Source organism: Oryctolagus cuniculus, chromosome 19, assembly GCF_964237555.1.
Source record: "Oryctolagus cuniculus chromosome 19, mOryCun1.1, whole genome shotgun sequence".
Classification (NCBI taxonomy): Eukaryota; Metazoa; Chordata; class Mammalia; order Lagomorpha; family Leporidae; genus Oryctolagus; species Oryctolagus cuniculus.
The window spans coordinates 25,622,443-25,635,998 of record NC_091450.1 but is presented as its reverse complement, the minus strand read 5'-3'; the positions used below and the strand labels follow the sequence as shown (position 1 = coordinate 25,635,998).

The following is a 13,556-nucleotide window of genomic DNA, read 5'->3' as shown; positions in this document are numbered from 1 at the left end:
TAGCCAGGGACCGCCAGGATTGGGAACCCCACATCGGTGTCCCACCACTTTCATCCTCAGAGTCTCAGTCTGCACAGTCCCTGCCAGAGGACGTGCCTGGCAGGCCTTGGGGGCCTGTGCCAGCATTAGCTCTGTGTGGAGGCCTCTGCTGTGCCAGCTACACTGCTAGACATGAGGGGCCCCTCCCGCACCAAGACAGACGCAGCTGCTGCCCCTGGAGAAACTGGAGCCCCTTAGGGAAAGCAGACACGAATCAAGGGGGTCACCAAACCGAGTCCAAGGGTGGGTGCCGTGGGAGACCCTCCTCACTGCGTTTGTCTCCTGCAGTGCCCCCCACCAGCTCCTCCTCGAACTGCCTGAACCTCCCTGCTGGCCCCATGCAGCTCATCCCCACTGTCCCCGCTCTGCCCCAGTGGCTCTGGCAAATCTCAGGGGCTGGGACTGGCGTCTCCAGTATATTCATCTACCACAGTGAGTGTGCACGGCCTCACCCCTGCTGCCCGACTGCTCCCTGAGCCCCTCGCCCCCAGGCTTCTCCCCCTGCTGCTCCCTGAGCCCCTCGCCCCCAGGCCTCTCCCCCTGCTGCTCCCTGAGCCCCTCGCCCCAGCCCCAGGCATTTGGAGTTGGGGCCTCACACTGCCGCATGATCCTTCCTCTCTGGCACACCTTTCTTTATAACCATTTTTCAAAAATCAAAGCAGGGAAGCCATGCTTTCTGGGGTAGTCTGGATACACGAGCAAGACTGCCTGTGTGACCCTCCATGTGTCACCTTCTTCTTCTTAAAAACCTTGTTATGGCCTTAAACTGCAGCATCAGTACATGCTCATTAATAAGCCCAACAACAGGAGATACTTCTAAGTCACTTGAGTGCCTCGCTGCTCGTGGGCGTAGCACTGCGAGAGTCCGACAGGCATCCTTACACAGCTTTCTCAGAACTGTCATGTTTCCTGACCCGCCACACCGAGGGGTTGTCATTGTCCCAGGGCAAGTGCTTCTGGGCTCTCCGGAGGATCTCTGCACTCAGGCTGGGAGCATCTTGGGGCCAGTGTGGTGGCGCAGCAGGTTAAACTGCTTCTGCCGCCATATGCAACATCAGAGTGCCTGTCCGAGTCCCTGCTATTCTGCTCCTGATCCAGGCTCTGATGCACCTGGGAAGGCAGTGGAAGATGGCCCACGTGCTTGGGCCCCTGCCACTCCCGCGGGAGACCAGAATGGATCCCTGGCTCCTGGATGTGGCCCGGCCCAGCCCTGGCTGTTGCAGCCATCTGCGAAAGACGGATGATCTCTCTCTTTCTGTTTCTCTCTCTCACTCAGTCTTTTGAATAACTAAATAAAGCTTTACAAAGAGCCCCCTTTGCTGGGGCACACCCGGGGCTGTCTAACACACTGGTGTGGAGTCCACAGCAAGGGAGCAGTGACATTTGGGGCCGTGAGGCCGTGAGGCTTGGCCACACGGTGGAAGCAGTGCCATGGTGGTGCCTGGCCCGGGCTCCCGGTGAACTGTGTCCACGTCACGGGCAATGCGGCTGCGGAGCTCTGCCCTCAGCGTGCTCCTGAAATGTCTTCCCTTGCAAGTTCCCTTCCTCTCTCCCCAGACTTTCCAAGCTCCACAGCCTGATTCGGGTGGAGGTGGATCCAAGGGGGTACCCGGATGGGTGCGTGCTTGTTCTTACACTCCCTCTACCCCCAACCAAGGCAAGCTGCCCCCGGCCAGCCAAGCGTCCCCTCCCAGAGGCCCTGCTGTGCACAGCCTCCCGAAGTCCCCAGACCGGCCTGGCTCCACCAGCCCCTTCGCTCCGTCTGCAGCTGAGCTGCCCAGCATGCCCGAGCCAGCCCTGACCTCCCGCACAAACGAGACAGGTAACAGCCCTCGGGGTGTGTGAGGGTCCTAGGGATGGAACCTACGGACAGAGCTGCCTGTTCATGTTCGTGGGTGGAACCAGGTGGCGGGGCCTGCGGGGAGTGGAGGGGAGAGGACAGCTGGAGAATCCACGCCCCCCCCTAGCAGGGCCACCAGCCTCCACTGCTTCTTACGAGGCAGGAAAGCAGGCCCAGAGCTTCCAAACCTGGAAGTCCCAATTTGTACGTAGATGCAGGGATTTCTTAAGCATGGGTCAGTTTTTTAAAAGTACAATTTGCCAAAGAAAGGTATCTTTGAGTCGGACACAGCTTTGGGCCAGTTCCTTGTAAGCTCTGCCTTGGGAGCCTCAGCCCGTGTGGGCTGCTCCATCAGGGTGCTCTGAGTCCTGAGGCCCAGAGGGAGGGAGGAACCTGGGCCCCCCCCCCCAACTCTGACACTGGCTTCTCCATCCCCAGAGGACACTGTGCTCCCCACACGATGCCAGGAAGCCCCGGAGGTCTCCAAATGGCCTGGTAGGTGGTGGGTGGCAGGTCCCTGTGACCTGGGTGCTGGAGGCAAAACCCCCACTGGGCTGCACCCCCCCCTTCTCTCAGTAGCACTCAGTCCGTCCTTTGTTGACTTCTTGTGTTGGCTCTCTGTCTCACTTGCTTGCTCACTCGATTACAGGCCAGGGTTGAGAGAACAAAGGAGGGGAGAGTGAGCTTGGAGCAGGTGGAAGGAGGAGGAAGCTGATGGGTGGGAGTGATGCCCGGTGGGAAGAAGAGGGTGCTAAGAGAATGGCTCCGTTACTCAGTGCTTGCTTCTGGGTGCTCGTCCAAGCACGCTGGAGACATTAGAGCATAGAGTCTCAAACAGCCCTAATATTGCTCCCTCTTACACAGAGGCTATGAGGCGTGGTGGGGTGCACAGTGCTCTTAGGATTACACGGAGAAGTGGTAGAGCCAGGATTTGAACCCAGGCCAGCTGATTGCTTTTACACACACACACATGCACACATGCACACACACGCACATGCGCACACACACATGCACACACACGCATGCACACACGCATGCACATGCCTCCCTGCAGTGAGGGAGTGACCAGAAGAAGGTTAGTGAGTAAACGGAGGGGGAAGAAGAGTTGGGAAAGGAGTGGGTAACAAGTGAGAGGATGAGTGAGTGGGCGTGAGCGTGGGTGGACGAAGGAGCTCCCGGGGAACCAAAGGCGGCAGTGGGCGCAGGGGTGCAGGAAGCTGGTGGCAGTGGCAGGGCTGGCCCTCAGCTGCCTTTGCAGTCGCCTGTCCTGCCTTGGGCTGTGCTTCCCCTGCCACCACCCCAGCGGTCCCCTTGGCCTTTGCAGAGCCGGTGCGGCAGCTCTGCCGCTCGCTGCAGGACAAGTTCCAGGCTGAGCCCGCAGGCCCGGATGGCATCCAGGTGGAGGTGGATCTGGTGCGGGCGCAGCTGGAGAGGAGCGGCAGCAAGAGCCAGGACAGGGAACTGGCCACGCTGGACTGGGCCGAGAGGCAGCTGGCCCGCGGGGGTCTGGCCGAGGTGCTGGCTGCCGGCAACCCCCGGCAGCCACGAGAGACACAGATCATCGCCGTGCTGGGCAGGGCCGGGCAGGGCAAGAGCCACTGGGCCCGGGCGGTGGGCCGGGCCTGGGCCTGCGGCCGGCTGCCGCAGTACGACTTCGTCTTCCACGTGCCCTGCCGCTGCCTGGACCGTCCCGGGGACGACTTTCGCCTGTGCGACCTGCTTGTGTCCCCGGGCCCGCCGGCCCCGGCCGCAGACGACGAGGTCTTTGGCCACATCTTGAGGAGGCCTGAGCGCGTCCTGCTCATCCTGGACGCCTTCGAGGAGGTGGAAGCCCAGGACAGCCTCCTGCACGGCGGCGCGGGCGGCCCCGGGCCCACGGAGCCCTGCTCCCTCCGGGGGCTGCTGGCCGGCCTCTTCCAGCGCAGGCTGCTCCGGGGCTGCACCCTGCTCCTCACCGCCCGGCCTCGGGGCCGCCTGGGCCAGAGCCTGAGCAAGGCCGACGCCCTGTACGAGATGACTGGCTTCTCGGCCGAGCAGGCCCACGCCTACGTGGTACAATACTTTGAGCGCTGCGGAGCCCCAGAGCACCAAGAGAGAGCCCTGGCACTGCTGCAGGAGCGCCCGTTTCTGGTCAGCCACAGCCACAGCCCGACCGTGTGCCGGGCGGCGTGCCAGCTTGCACAGGCCTTGCTGGAGCAGGGCTGCGGGGCCCGGCTGCCCTGCACGCTCACAGGACTCTACGTGGACCTGCTGGGCCCCGCGGCCAGCGACGGCCCCCCAGGGGCCCTGGTGGCACTGGCCAGGCTGGCCTGGGAGCTGGGCCGCAGACACCAAAGCTCCCTGCAGGAGAGCCAGTTCCCGTCGGCAGAGCTGAGGACCTGGGCTGTGGCCAGAGGCTTGGTGCAGCCGGCCCCAGGCGCCGCGGAGACCGAGCTGGCTTTCTCCAGCTTCCTCCTGCAGTGCTTCCTGGGGGCTGTGTGGCTGGCGCTGAGCAGCGAGATCAAGAACAAGGAGCTGCCGCAGTACTTGGCGCTGACCCCGAGGAAGAAGAGGCCCTACGACAACTGGCTGGAGGGCGTGCCGCGCTTTCTCACCGGGCTGATCTTCCAGCCCCGCGCCCGCTGCCTGGGAGCCCTGGTGGGGCCAGAGGCAGCCGCCGCGGTGGACCGGAAGCAGAAGGTGCTCGCCAGGTACTTGAAGCGGCTGCAGCCAGGGACGCTGAGGGCGCGGCGGCTGCTCGAGCTGCTGCACTGCGCCCACGAGGCCGAGGAGGCCGGGATCTGGCAGCACGTGGTGCGCGAGCTCCCCTCCCGCCTCTCCTTCCTGGGCACGCGGCTCACGCCCGCTGACACACACGTGCTGGCCCGGGCCTTGGAGGCCGCCGGCCGGGACTTCTCTCTGGACCTCCGCAGCACCGGCGTGGACCCCGGCGGACTGGGCAGCCTCGTGGGACTCAGCCGCGTCAGCAGCTTCAGGTGGGGGCCGGGGGCAGGAAGGGCTCCCGCGGGCCTGGTGCGAAGCCCCGTGCCTTACTCTGTGGCTCTCGTGGAAGTCCGAGAGACCCGCAGAAGGGCAGCTTCCTTCCCGGAACCAGTATTTGAAGGCCGCTGCGTGCCGGATCCTGGCCGTGGCTGGCGCCTGACACTGAGCTGGACTCCCATATGTGTTCTCTCCCTTTTGATCAAGCTCTCTTCTCGGGGTAGATTAAGGCCACAGCCCTCCCTCCAACCCCTGCCTCTGTTCTCTCTTCTCTGTTCTACTTTCCGTTCAGCCCCCAGAGCAGTCTTGGCAGAACTTGACCCTGACCCTGACCCTGACCCACCCCGTCCATCCCTTCGGGTTCCCCACCGCCTCAGTGCGGTCCACATTCCCTCCTTTGGTTCACGTAAGTCCCTCTGCAGTTGCTGGAGCGCTTCACCTTTGTGGGAGAGTCGCCCCCATGTTCTGGCTAGACATCCTTGACCCGAGCTCTCAGGGCCTCACGGATGGTGCCCACAATTTCATACCGAGCTTCCTGGTCGCCAAGGCCAAAAGGGGAACAGAGCCGTGTGAGAGCAGAAGGAAAGGGAGAACCAGTGAGGGCCAGAGTGGCCGTTGGAGGCCCTCCGAGGGCATCCAGGGTGTGGCGCGGATGGGGAGGGTCTGAGTCACATCTCTCTTCCCGGAGCCGCCCCCATGCCTGGGTCTGAGGCTGAGGCCCTCCCTCCACAGGGCCAACTTGAGCGACACGGTGGGGCTGTGGGAGGCCCTGCAGCAGCGTGGGGAGACCAAGCTACTCCAGGCAGCGGAAGAGAAATTCACCCTGGAGCCTTTCAGGGCCCAGTCTCTGAAGGATGTGGAGGAGCTCGGCCACCTCGTGCGGACCCAGAGGTGAGGGCCAGGACCGGGGCCGGGGCCCCACGTGCAGGGTGAGGCCCTTGTCTGCCCGGGCCTCGGCTCCCCAGCGCTTCTTGGCCCTGGAGGTTCCTGTGCTCTCTGCCTGGCCGGGGGCCGCCCAGAGCCTCTCCCTGCGGGCAGCACGCAGGCAGAGCCCCAGAACTGAACACCGTCCCCTGTTCGAAACTGGCCATCCCGTTCCCGGCTGCTTCCCAGCTGAAGCCACGGAGGGGCTCTCCCACAGGTGCTTGCGGGATGCCTTTGTGTCTGGTTACTGGGGCATCAGCTGTCCCCATGGGGGGCACCCAGAGCTAGGATTGTCCGTCCCCGTTGTCTAGCTGTCCGGCCGAGGTCTAGGGTGCAGGGGAGACCTCACAGCACCAGTTACCGTGTCTCACGTGTCCCTTGCATGTGCGGCGCTGGCACCTCCAGCGTGCCGTGGGCACCGCAAGCTGGCAGGGAGCCATGGAGGCCCTTCTCCCTGAGCTTTTCTTCTCCTCCCGGGAAGCAGGGCCCCAGGACACGGGGGCGGGGGCTCAGCCACAGAAGAGTGATCCCCAACACTGCCTGCTCCTTTAGGATGGGACGCGCCTCTGCAGACGAAGCCGGCGGACTCCCCGCCGTCCGGGACCTGAAGAAGCTGGAGTTTGCGTAAGCAAAGGGCCAGATGTCTCGGGTCCCCACAGGCTCTCACCCCCAGCAGAGCTGGGCTGGTGCCAGCAGAGCGGAGACGGATCCGCCAGTCATTGTCACCATGCTTCCCACAGCTGGGGGGAGGGAGCATGCTCACTCCCGTCGCGCGCTGAGTGGATGCGTGAGCCCCTCTGAACGGCAGCTGATGGACGCATTGCTCACGGAGTGTACAGCCTGGCATAAATGCGATCCGTGGCAGGAAGCGCCAAGAGTGTGGCAATGCTACCCTAGGGGTGGTCAGGAGGACTTACTGGAGGAGGCAACATCTGTGTTGACGCTTACAAGGGAGTGGGACTGGGCCAGGTGGAGAAAGGCCTTCCAGAAATGGTAGTTGGCGGGTTAGGAGAAGAGCCCCGTGGGCTCCCAGCCTGTGACCTGTAGGAGGGCGCCGTGACCACCCCTGGGCCTGTGCTTGCTCACTCCCATGGCCAAGGGGTCGACTCCCAAGGGCAGCCCTCGCTGGCACCCTTCTCTGCCCCAGGTATCTGTCCAGCAGCCGGGCCTGGCTGCGTAGCAGAGTCATCGGGGGTTTCAGTCAGGCACAGAGCCCCGCCCAAGCCAGGGCCCTCTCCCAGCTTGTGAGATTCCCAGGAGCTTTTGGTGAGCCGCTTCCCCTGGGGGATGAACCTGCCACCTCGACCACCAGCGGGCTCGCCCGCCCGGGACCGCCCTGCTTGTGTGCATCCCAGGAATCCTTCAGCCCCAAGCAGACTGGGAGAGTTGGTCACGCTGCGTGTGGCCAGGGCTGGGAACGCTGCCCGCGTGGCAAGTGGAGACCTCAGTGGCCCCCGAGAGTGTGCCCAGGTCACCAGGCAGAGCAGCGGCGTATCTAGGTCTGTCCAGCAGCGCAGAGCCGATGGGGACACTGCGGTCTGCCGAGTTTAAGTTGTCCAAAGCCCCAAAAGCCCCGGCAGCCGCTCCCAGCTCCAACCAAGCAAAAAGCTCCCTGGCAGTGGGAGCTTGCCGCGGGCCTCTGGGGGCTCGTGAACCAGCCCCGGCGTATGCAGGTCGTGGCAAACGGCCTTCTTCTTACACACCTGAGACCCTGGCAGGGTGAGAGGCTTGCCCACAGGCCCCGGGGGACCGCCCGCAGGCTGTGAGCGTGCCTGCCCCCGCCTCCCGCCCCAGAGAAAGTCAAGTGTGTTGTTTTGGACAGAAACAAGAGGCTGAGAAGAGGAAGCATCGGAGCACGGGCGCTGGGGCCCTTTCTGGCCCTGCGTTTATTTTCAGCTTCAAAAGCCCCTAAGTTGGGGTCGGAACTACGCTCTGGGGGAACTGAGGCTGTGGGGCAGAAGAGGCGAGCGCTGGGGGCCGGGGAGGGGGAGGGCAGCCACCTGTTAGCCGGAAGCCTCAAGAAGGTTCCGAGGAAGGGCGGAAGGAAAGAGCTCTCGGCACCTGTTTTGGCCGTTGTGCTGCCGGGAACATTGTGGCGGGGCCCGGCCCGGCCCGGCCGGCCCTGAGGCTGCCGTGCCACTCAGAGCCCTTCCCCCGCCCTCAGCCCCAGGGCCTGCCTCTCCTGCTCACCGCACTGCAGCCACGTGGGCCTCCTTGCTGGTTTCTGACCTGCGGGCCTTTGTCCTGGCTGTGCTGTGTGGGGGCTGCCCGGGCTCTTCCCCGAGCAGCTGCCCCCTTACCTTCTGGAGTTCAGTCAGTGAGGCCTTTTCATTTATTGAAAGGCAGAGCCAGACTCTTCCATCCGCTGGCTCACTCCCCGAATGCTCACGACAGCCTAGGCTGGACTGAGCGCAAACCGGGGGCCGCGAGCTCAATCTGGGTCTCCCACGTGGCTGGTGGGACCCAAGGCCCTGAGCCCCACCTGCCGCCTCCCAGGGCAAGAAGCTGGAGTGGAGCCGAGGGGGACGCCTCCCAGCACTCCGCTGTGAGGTGCAGGCGTCTGTCCCACGTGGCAGCCTGTTTAATTTTTTTAAGATGTATCTATTTCTTGAAAGGCAGAAAGAGAGAAAGAGAGAGATTACATCCATTGGTTCATTCGCCACAGAGCTGCAACAGTAGGCGCTGGGCCAAACCAAAGCCAGGAGTCTGCAACTCCATCCGGGTCTCCCATGTGGGTGCGGGGGCCCAAGCACCTGAGCCGTCTTCTGCTTCTTTCCCAGGCGCATTAGCAGGGAGCTGGACTGGAAGTGGAGCAGCCAGGACTCGAACTGGTGCCCATACAGGATACTGGGGTGGCAGGCATTGGCTGGACCTGCTGTGCCACAGCGCCTGACCCCAGCAAAGCTTTTTCCTGACCCCTGTATTTAAACATAAAATCCCACCCCTCCCCTTCGGTCCTGCGCTGCAGCCACAGCGGACCACAGGCTGGTTTCCTTGCTTATCGGCCGTGTCAGCTCCGTGAATGGCAGGGGTTTTTAAAAGTCTGCTTTGCGCACAGCTTTCTCCCCTGGGCTGGCAGACGTAGGAGGCAAGCAGCCTTCTAACAGCCACACCTGGGGCACCTGGGGCACCTGGGGCGCTGAGGTGCAGGGACCTGCTCAGGCCCGGAGCGCGGGTCCTGGGTCAGCGCCCGCCCGTCCTCGGCCACTCACTGGGCTCAGAGACCAAGGGCGTTCAGAATGAACGGGCTGGCTGTGGACAGTTAGCCTTCCAGCCTTTATGGAGGATGCTCATCCAGACCGACCATGGAGCCACCGCTGGCACTACAGCTTCCTCAGTGGTTGTTGGAATATAAAAAATTAGCAAAGGCGGTGATTTCAAGGATAAAACCTCTCCTTACACTGAACGTGCGCCACCATAGTTTAAGGTGCAGCCCGTCATTGTTCTTAGTTTTCCTGAAAGTCCAAAGGTCGGTCCAGGCCATGTGACCTTACGTGAGTTACTTAAGTTCTCTGCCTCAGTTTCCCCATCTGTAAAATGCGGATGGCTTAAGCCAGATGCAGGACCCTGCATGTTCCTGGCATATAGTAAGTGTTCAAGACCACCTGGGTGGTCCTGGGCTGGTACTCAGGGACCCTTCTGCAGACTAGCGTGGGGGAGGGGTGTGTGTGGAAGCAAGAACCAGCGCTCTGCTCGGAGGTGAAAGCTGGGGAGCCCCTGATGAAGTCTCCCTGGCCATTTGGAGGGGAGGGCAGGGACTTGTAATAGCTGCCCCCAGCAGAGGGATTTGGTGTGGACGGATGAGGCCTCGGCTGGGGCGGGGGCAGAGAAGGGGAGGAGCCTGGGACTGAGTGGGCGTGCCCTTCCGTGGCTATCTCGGGCCTAACCTGTGCTCTTTGCCTCCTAGCTTGGGCCCCACCTTGGGCCCCCAGGCCTTTCCCAAACTGGTGAGGATCCTCACGGCCTTCTGTTCGCTGCAGCACCTGGAGTGAGTGCGGACCCGGGCCCTCTCCCGCAGCCGCCCCCAAGGCAGTGCAGAGAGAAGACCCCGCTTGTCCCTTTCTGTCCCCCACCCTCAGCTCCTTCCTCGGCCGACTCGCTGCAGATGGGAGGCCCCGGCAGGAAAACGAGTTCCGGACCTCTGGGTGGCCTTCGGACTCAGCAGCCCTGTCAGGGAGGCAGGAGTCCAGGGCCACGGTCCCGCCTTGCAGCGGGGCTTCCGAGAGGTGCAGGACGGGGCCCCCTTCCCCGGGGCTCCTGGGGCTCCTGGGGTGCAGAACAGGGGTCCTGGTCCTTCAGGAATTGGAGTGGATGGGCGCCTCTGGGCGGCGACCGCCTGCTCTCAGCAGCTCGGCAGTGGGCCCCGTGCCTGGGCGATGGCTGGCGCCGGGTGCCAGGATGCTGGGCTGAGGAGGGTCAGTGGCCCCGTCTGATTTCCCCACAGCCTGGACTCCCTGAGCGAGAACAAGATCGGGGACGAGGGCGTCGCACAGCTGTCGGCCACCCTCCCTCAGCTGAAGGCCCTGGAGACGCTCAAGTAAGTGCCCGGGCCGCCGGCTCTGTGTCTGCTATGGCCCCATTCCGCCACCAGCCCTTCAGCTGCACTCAGCCATGCGCTCGCCTTCACCCATTCATCCTGTCGTTTCAGAATTCAGTCAGCAGCTCCTAAGAGGCGCCTGTCATGTGCAGGCACCAGGGTCGGCCCTGGGGCCTCAGCTTTAAACACAACAAATGCCCTGACCTCAGGGATCCGCTGTCCTGGTGAGGGGACGCAAGGAACAGACGTACAAAGTGCACAGCCCTGCAAACAGCTAGGGCACAGTGGCTGAGCTACCCTGGGTGCAGCCGGGGACAGAGTAGGAGGAGCCACCTGTTCCTGTTGACCCTGCCCCTCGCCCTCATAGGCCAGGCGGGGAGTGCGCGTGCCGGTCCCTTGACTGTAGCGCCCTGACAGTTCTGCAGTGCCTTGTGCCGTGCCGGGGGCCTGGAAGCTGCCCTCCCTCTTCCTCCCCTCTCTTTCCTCTCTCTTCTTGTGTTCACCCCCAACTTAAGTATCCGTGGAGCACCTACCGCGTGCCCAGCACTGCTCCAGAGCACAGGGTGTGGCTGAAACAGGGAGCCTGCACCCGGAAGGGCAGCCGGTGAACTGCAGGGCTGCCAAGTGTGAGAGAGAAAGAGGGGCCGTGACATGGGACTGACATGGCGACTGTGGGGCGTGTGAGCGTGCTTTCGCCCCCCCCCCCCTTCACCCCGCAGCAGCCGGGCAGAGCGCAGCGGGCCCGCGTTGGCCGCTCTGGGCTGCGCAGCCTGCCGAGCCCGAGTCTGGGGTGAACGGATGGGTGATGCTGGCAGGGCAGGGGCTGAGCAGCATTGACCCCGAGCCCACCGTGCCGCCGTGTCCCCGCAGCCTGTCTCAGAACAGCATCACCGACCTGGGCGCCTGCACGCTCGCCGAGGCCCTGCCCGCGCTCGCCGGCTCCCTCCTCAGGCTGAGGTGAGCAGGGCGCCCTCGGGCGGGCGTGGGGGGCGGGGCAGGGAGCCCTGTGACTGACAACCCCAGGGGGCCGTCATCTGGGGATCCAGTGAACAAGAGGGTTGGCAGAACCCGGGGAGGGGTTCCATTCCAGCCTCTCTTTCCATGGCCAGAAAATGGGAAGCATCCCAGTGGCCGATGTAAAGCACATGGCCCAGTGTTCCCCAGGGTGTGGAAACAGCAGTTCCGGTTCCCAGGGGAAGGCAGGAGCAGGCTCTCCCTGGAGTCCACGGCTGGTGGCTTCCCAAAGGCTGGCCTGTTACTCACACCAGCCAGTGATGACACTGCCACCTTCTGGTAGGCCAGGGCATGGCATCTTGCTGTAGCGTTCTTCCCGCCAGCCCTTGGGCTGGCCCCGGAGACTAAGGGGGAACGGAGTTCCGGCCTGGGAGGAACTTCTCAGGCCTGCTCACTTGCCAGGGACAGCCAGAGGCAGATTCCCAGGATGCATCTGGTGCATCCCCACGGTGGCATCCGTTCACGGTGGTCCAGCCAGGACCGCCACGCGCAGCTGTGCAGGTCTGCACGATTGCTGCCCTCCCCCACGGCCAGCCAGGACCCCTGCTGGCAACTAGGGACACATCTGCGTGGGACACGCAGTTCTTGCTCTAAAGTTTCTTGTATTGTAAGCAGGTGAGCACACCTACGTTAAACGTGTTAAAATAATGACGCACACTGGGAAGGCAGCTCCCAAGGCCCGGGAGAGCACAGCAGGGAGTGTCCAGGTCACCAGCAGGGGCAGGGCACCTCTGAGGAATGACCTTTCCCCTGGGACAGCAGGTGGGAAAGGGGTTGGGTGTTTTGAGAGTCAGAAGAGGCACAGCTGGGATTCGAACTCGGAAGGTCGTTCCCTGAGAGTCTGCACGCTGTCTGCCAGGAAGCTGCTTCCTCTAAGTCCCGCTGCTTCGCTGGACTCCCTATGGGACCACAGAGGAGCAGCCCCAGCTCCCTGGGCCTCAGTGTGCCCCTCTGAGGATGGGGCGGCAACCCTAGGTGGGTGCGGATGCCGCCAGGTCCCAAGCCCCAGCACTCTCCAACCTCTGTTCCTGGCAGCTTGTACAATAACTGCATCTGCGACGCGGGAGCCGAGAGCCTGGCGCACGTACTTCCACGCATGGCGGCCCTGCGGGTGCTGGAGTGAGTGTGCGGGGCCCGGCGGGAGGGAGCAGGCTGGGGGCGGGGGTGGCCTTGCTCTGGAGCCGGGTGGTCCCAAGGGCCAGGCCTCAGGATGGGTTGCTCTCCCCAGTGTCCAGTACAACAAGTTCACAGCCGCCGGGGCCCAGCAGCTCGCCGCCAGCCTGAGGAAGTGCCCTCATGTGGAGACGCTGGCGTAAGTCTTGGCAGCCGGGGGGCAGGGGAGGTGGGGGGGCAGAGCTGCAAGCTGTCCGAGAGTGGGGTTCAGTGTGACCCCAGAGCCCAAATCCTTCCCCTCCCCTCTGGCCTCAGTGTCCTCATCTGTAAAATGGGGGTGATGATAGCATCTACCCCAAGAGGCTTGGCGAGGTTCAAATAAGTCAGGATGTGCAGAGCCCTTAGATCAGTACTTGGCACGCAGCAGTCACCGGATTTTACCTGTAAATTTGGTAATTGTGTAGTTGGAGATCATTTAGTGTTAAGTTAAGGTGACGTCTGATGTCTGATACTGCTACTTTCTTCTCTTTAATTAATCACTCGTATCCCCAAAGACAGACAGCGTGGTCTTACGAGACCCGCTCTACAGATGAGGAGAGTCAGGCACAGAGCAGTTGATCCGCCTTTTTGGGGTCACACAGGAAGTCTGCAGCAAAACCAGAGTGGGGCTCCTAGGCGTCTACTCTCCCCGCACTCCCACTGGCAGGGGGGAGGCCTGCAGGGCTGCAGCTGGCCGAGCAGGGGGGCTTGGGCCCCCTTCGCCCTTCCCTTGCCCACTGAGCCCCCTGCCCTGCAGGATGTGGACGCCCACCATCCCATTCGGTGTCCAGGAGCACCTGCAGCAGCTGGACTCCCGGATCAGCCTGCGATGATCTGCTGCGCCCTGCAAGGTAGCTGGGTGGGCTGGAGCGGGGACCACGGGGCCCCTGGGGTCAGTGTGCCTGTGACGCCGGGGTCTTCTCCTGGCCCCCAGGACTCCTGGGCTTACGCTGGGCTCAGTGGAGGTGTCCTGGCTCAGAGGCCAGGGAAGGGAAGGCAGGGTCCAGCCGTCAACCTGCACAGCCGCGGTGTGGGGAAGACCTTCCCGTGGCACCCCGAGCTGGCTCGCTG

At 63.3% G+C, this 13,556-nt stretch overlaps 1 protein-coding gene across 5 annotated transcripts in view; it reads left to right on the top strand.

Annotated features, from left to right (window-relative positions):
• CIITA (class II major histocompatibility complex transactivator) overlaps positions 1-13,556 on the top strand; it is a 46,739-nt gene that overhangs the window by 30,399 nt on the left and 2,784 nt on the right. For all 5 annotated transcript variants that reach the window (XM_070065002.1, XM_008257715.4, XM_070065003.1 and 2 more), the window contains exons 8-19: positions 328-471; positions 1,697-1,861; positions 2,318-2,374; positions 3,204-4,854; positions 5,591-5,749; positions 6,335-6,406; positions 9,690-9,770; positions 10,227-10,319; positions 11,190-11,276; positions 12,369-12,452; positions 12,562-12,645; positions 13,243-13,336. In XM_070065002.1, the coding sequence (XP_069921103.1) occupies positions 328-471; positions 1,697-1,861; positions 2,318-2,374; positions 3,204-4,854; positions 5,591-5,749; positions 6,335-6,406; positions 9,690-9,770; positions 10,227-10,319; positions 11,190-11,276; positions 12,369-12,452; positions 12,562-12,645; positions 13,243-13,318 (2,753 nt within the window). In that variant the 3' untranslated portion in view covers positions 13,319-13,336. The remainder of the gene's footprint in view (positions 1-327; positions 472-1,696; positions 1,862-2,317; positions 2,375-3,203; positions 4,855-5,590; positions 5,750-6,334; positions 6,407-9,689; positions 9,771-10,226; positions 10,320-11,189; positions 11,277-12,368; positions 12,453-12,561; positions 12,646-13,242; positions 13,337-13,556) is intronic.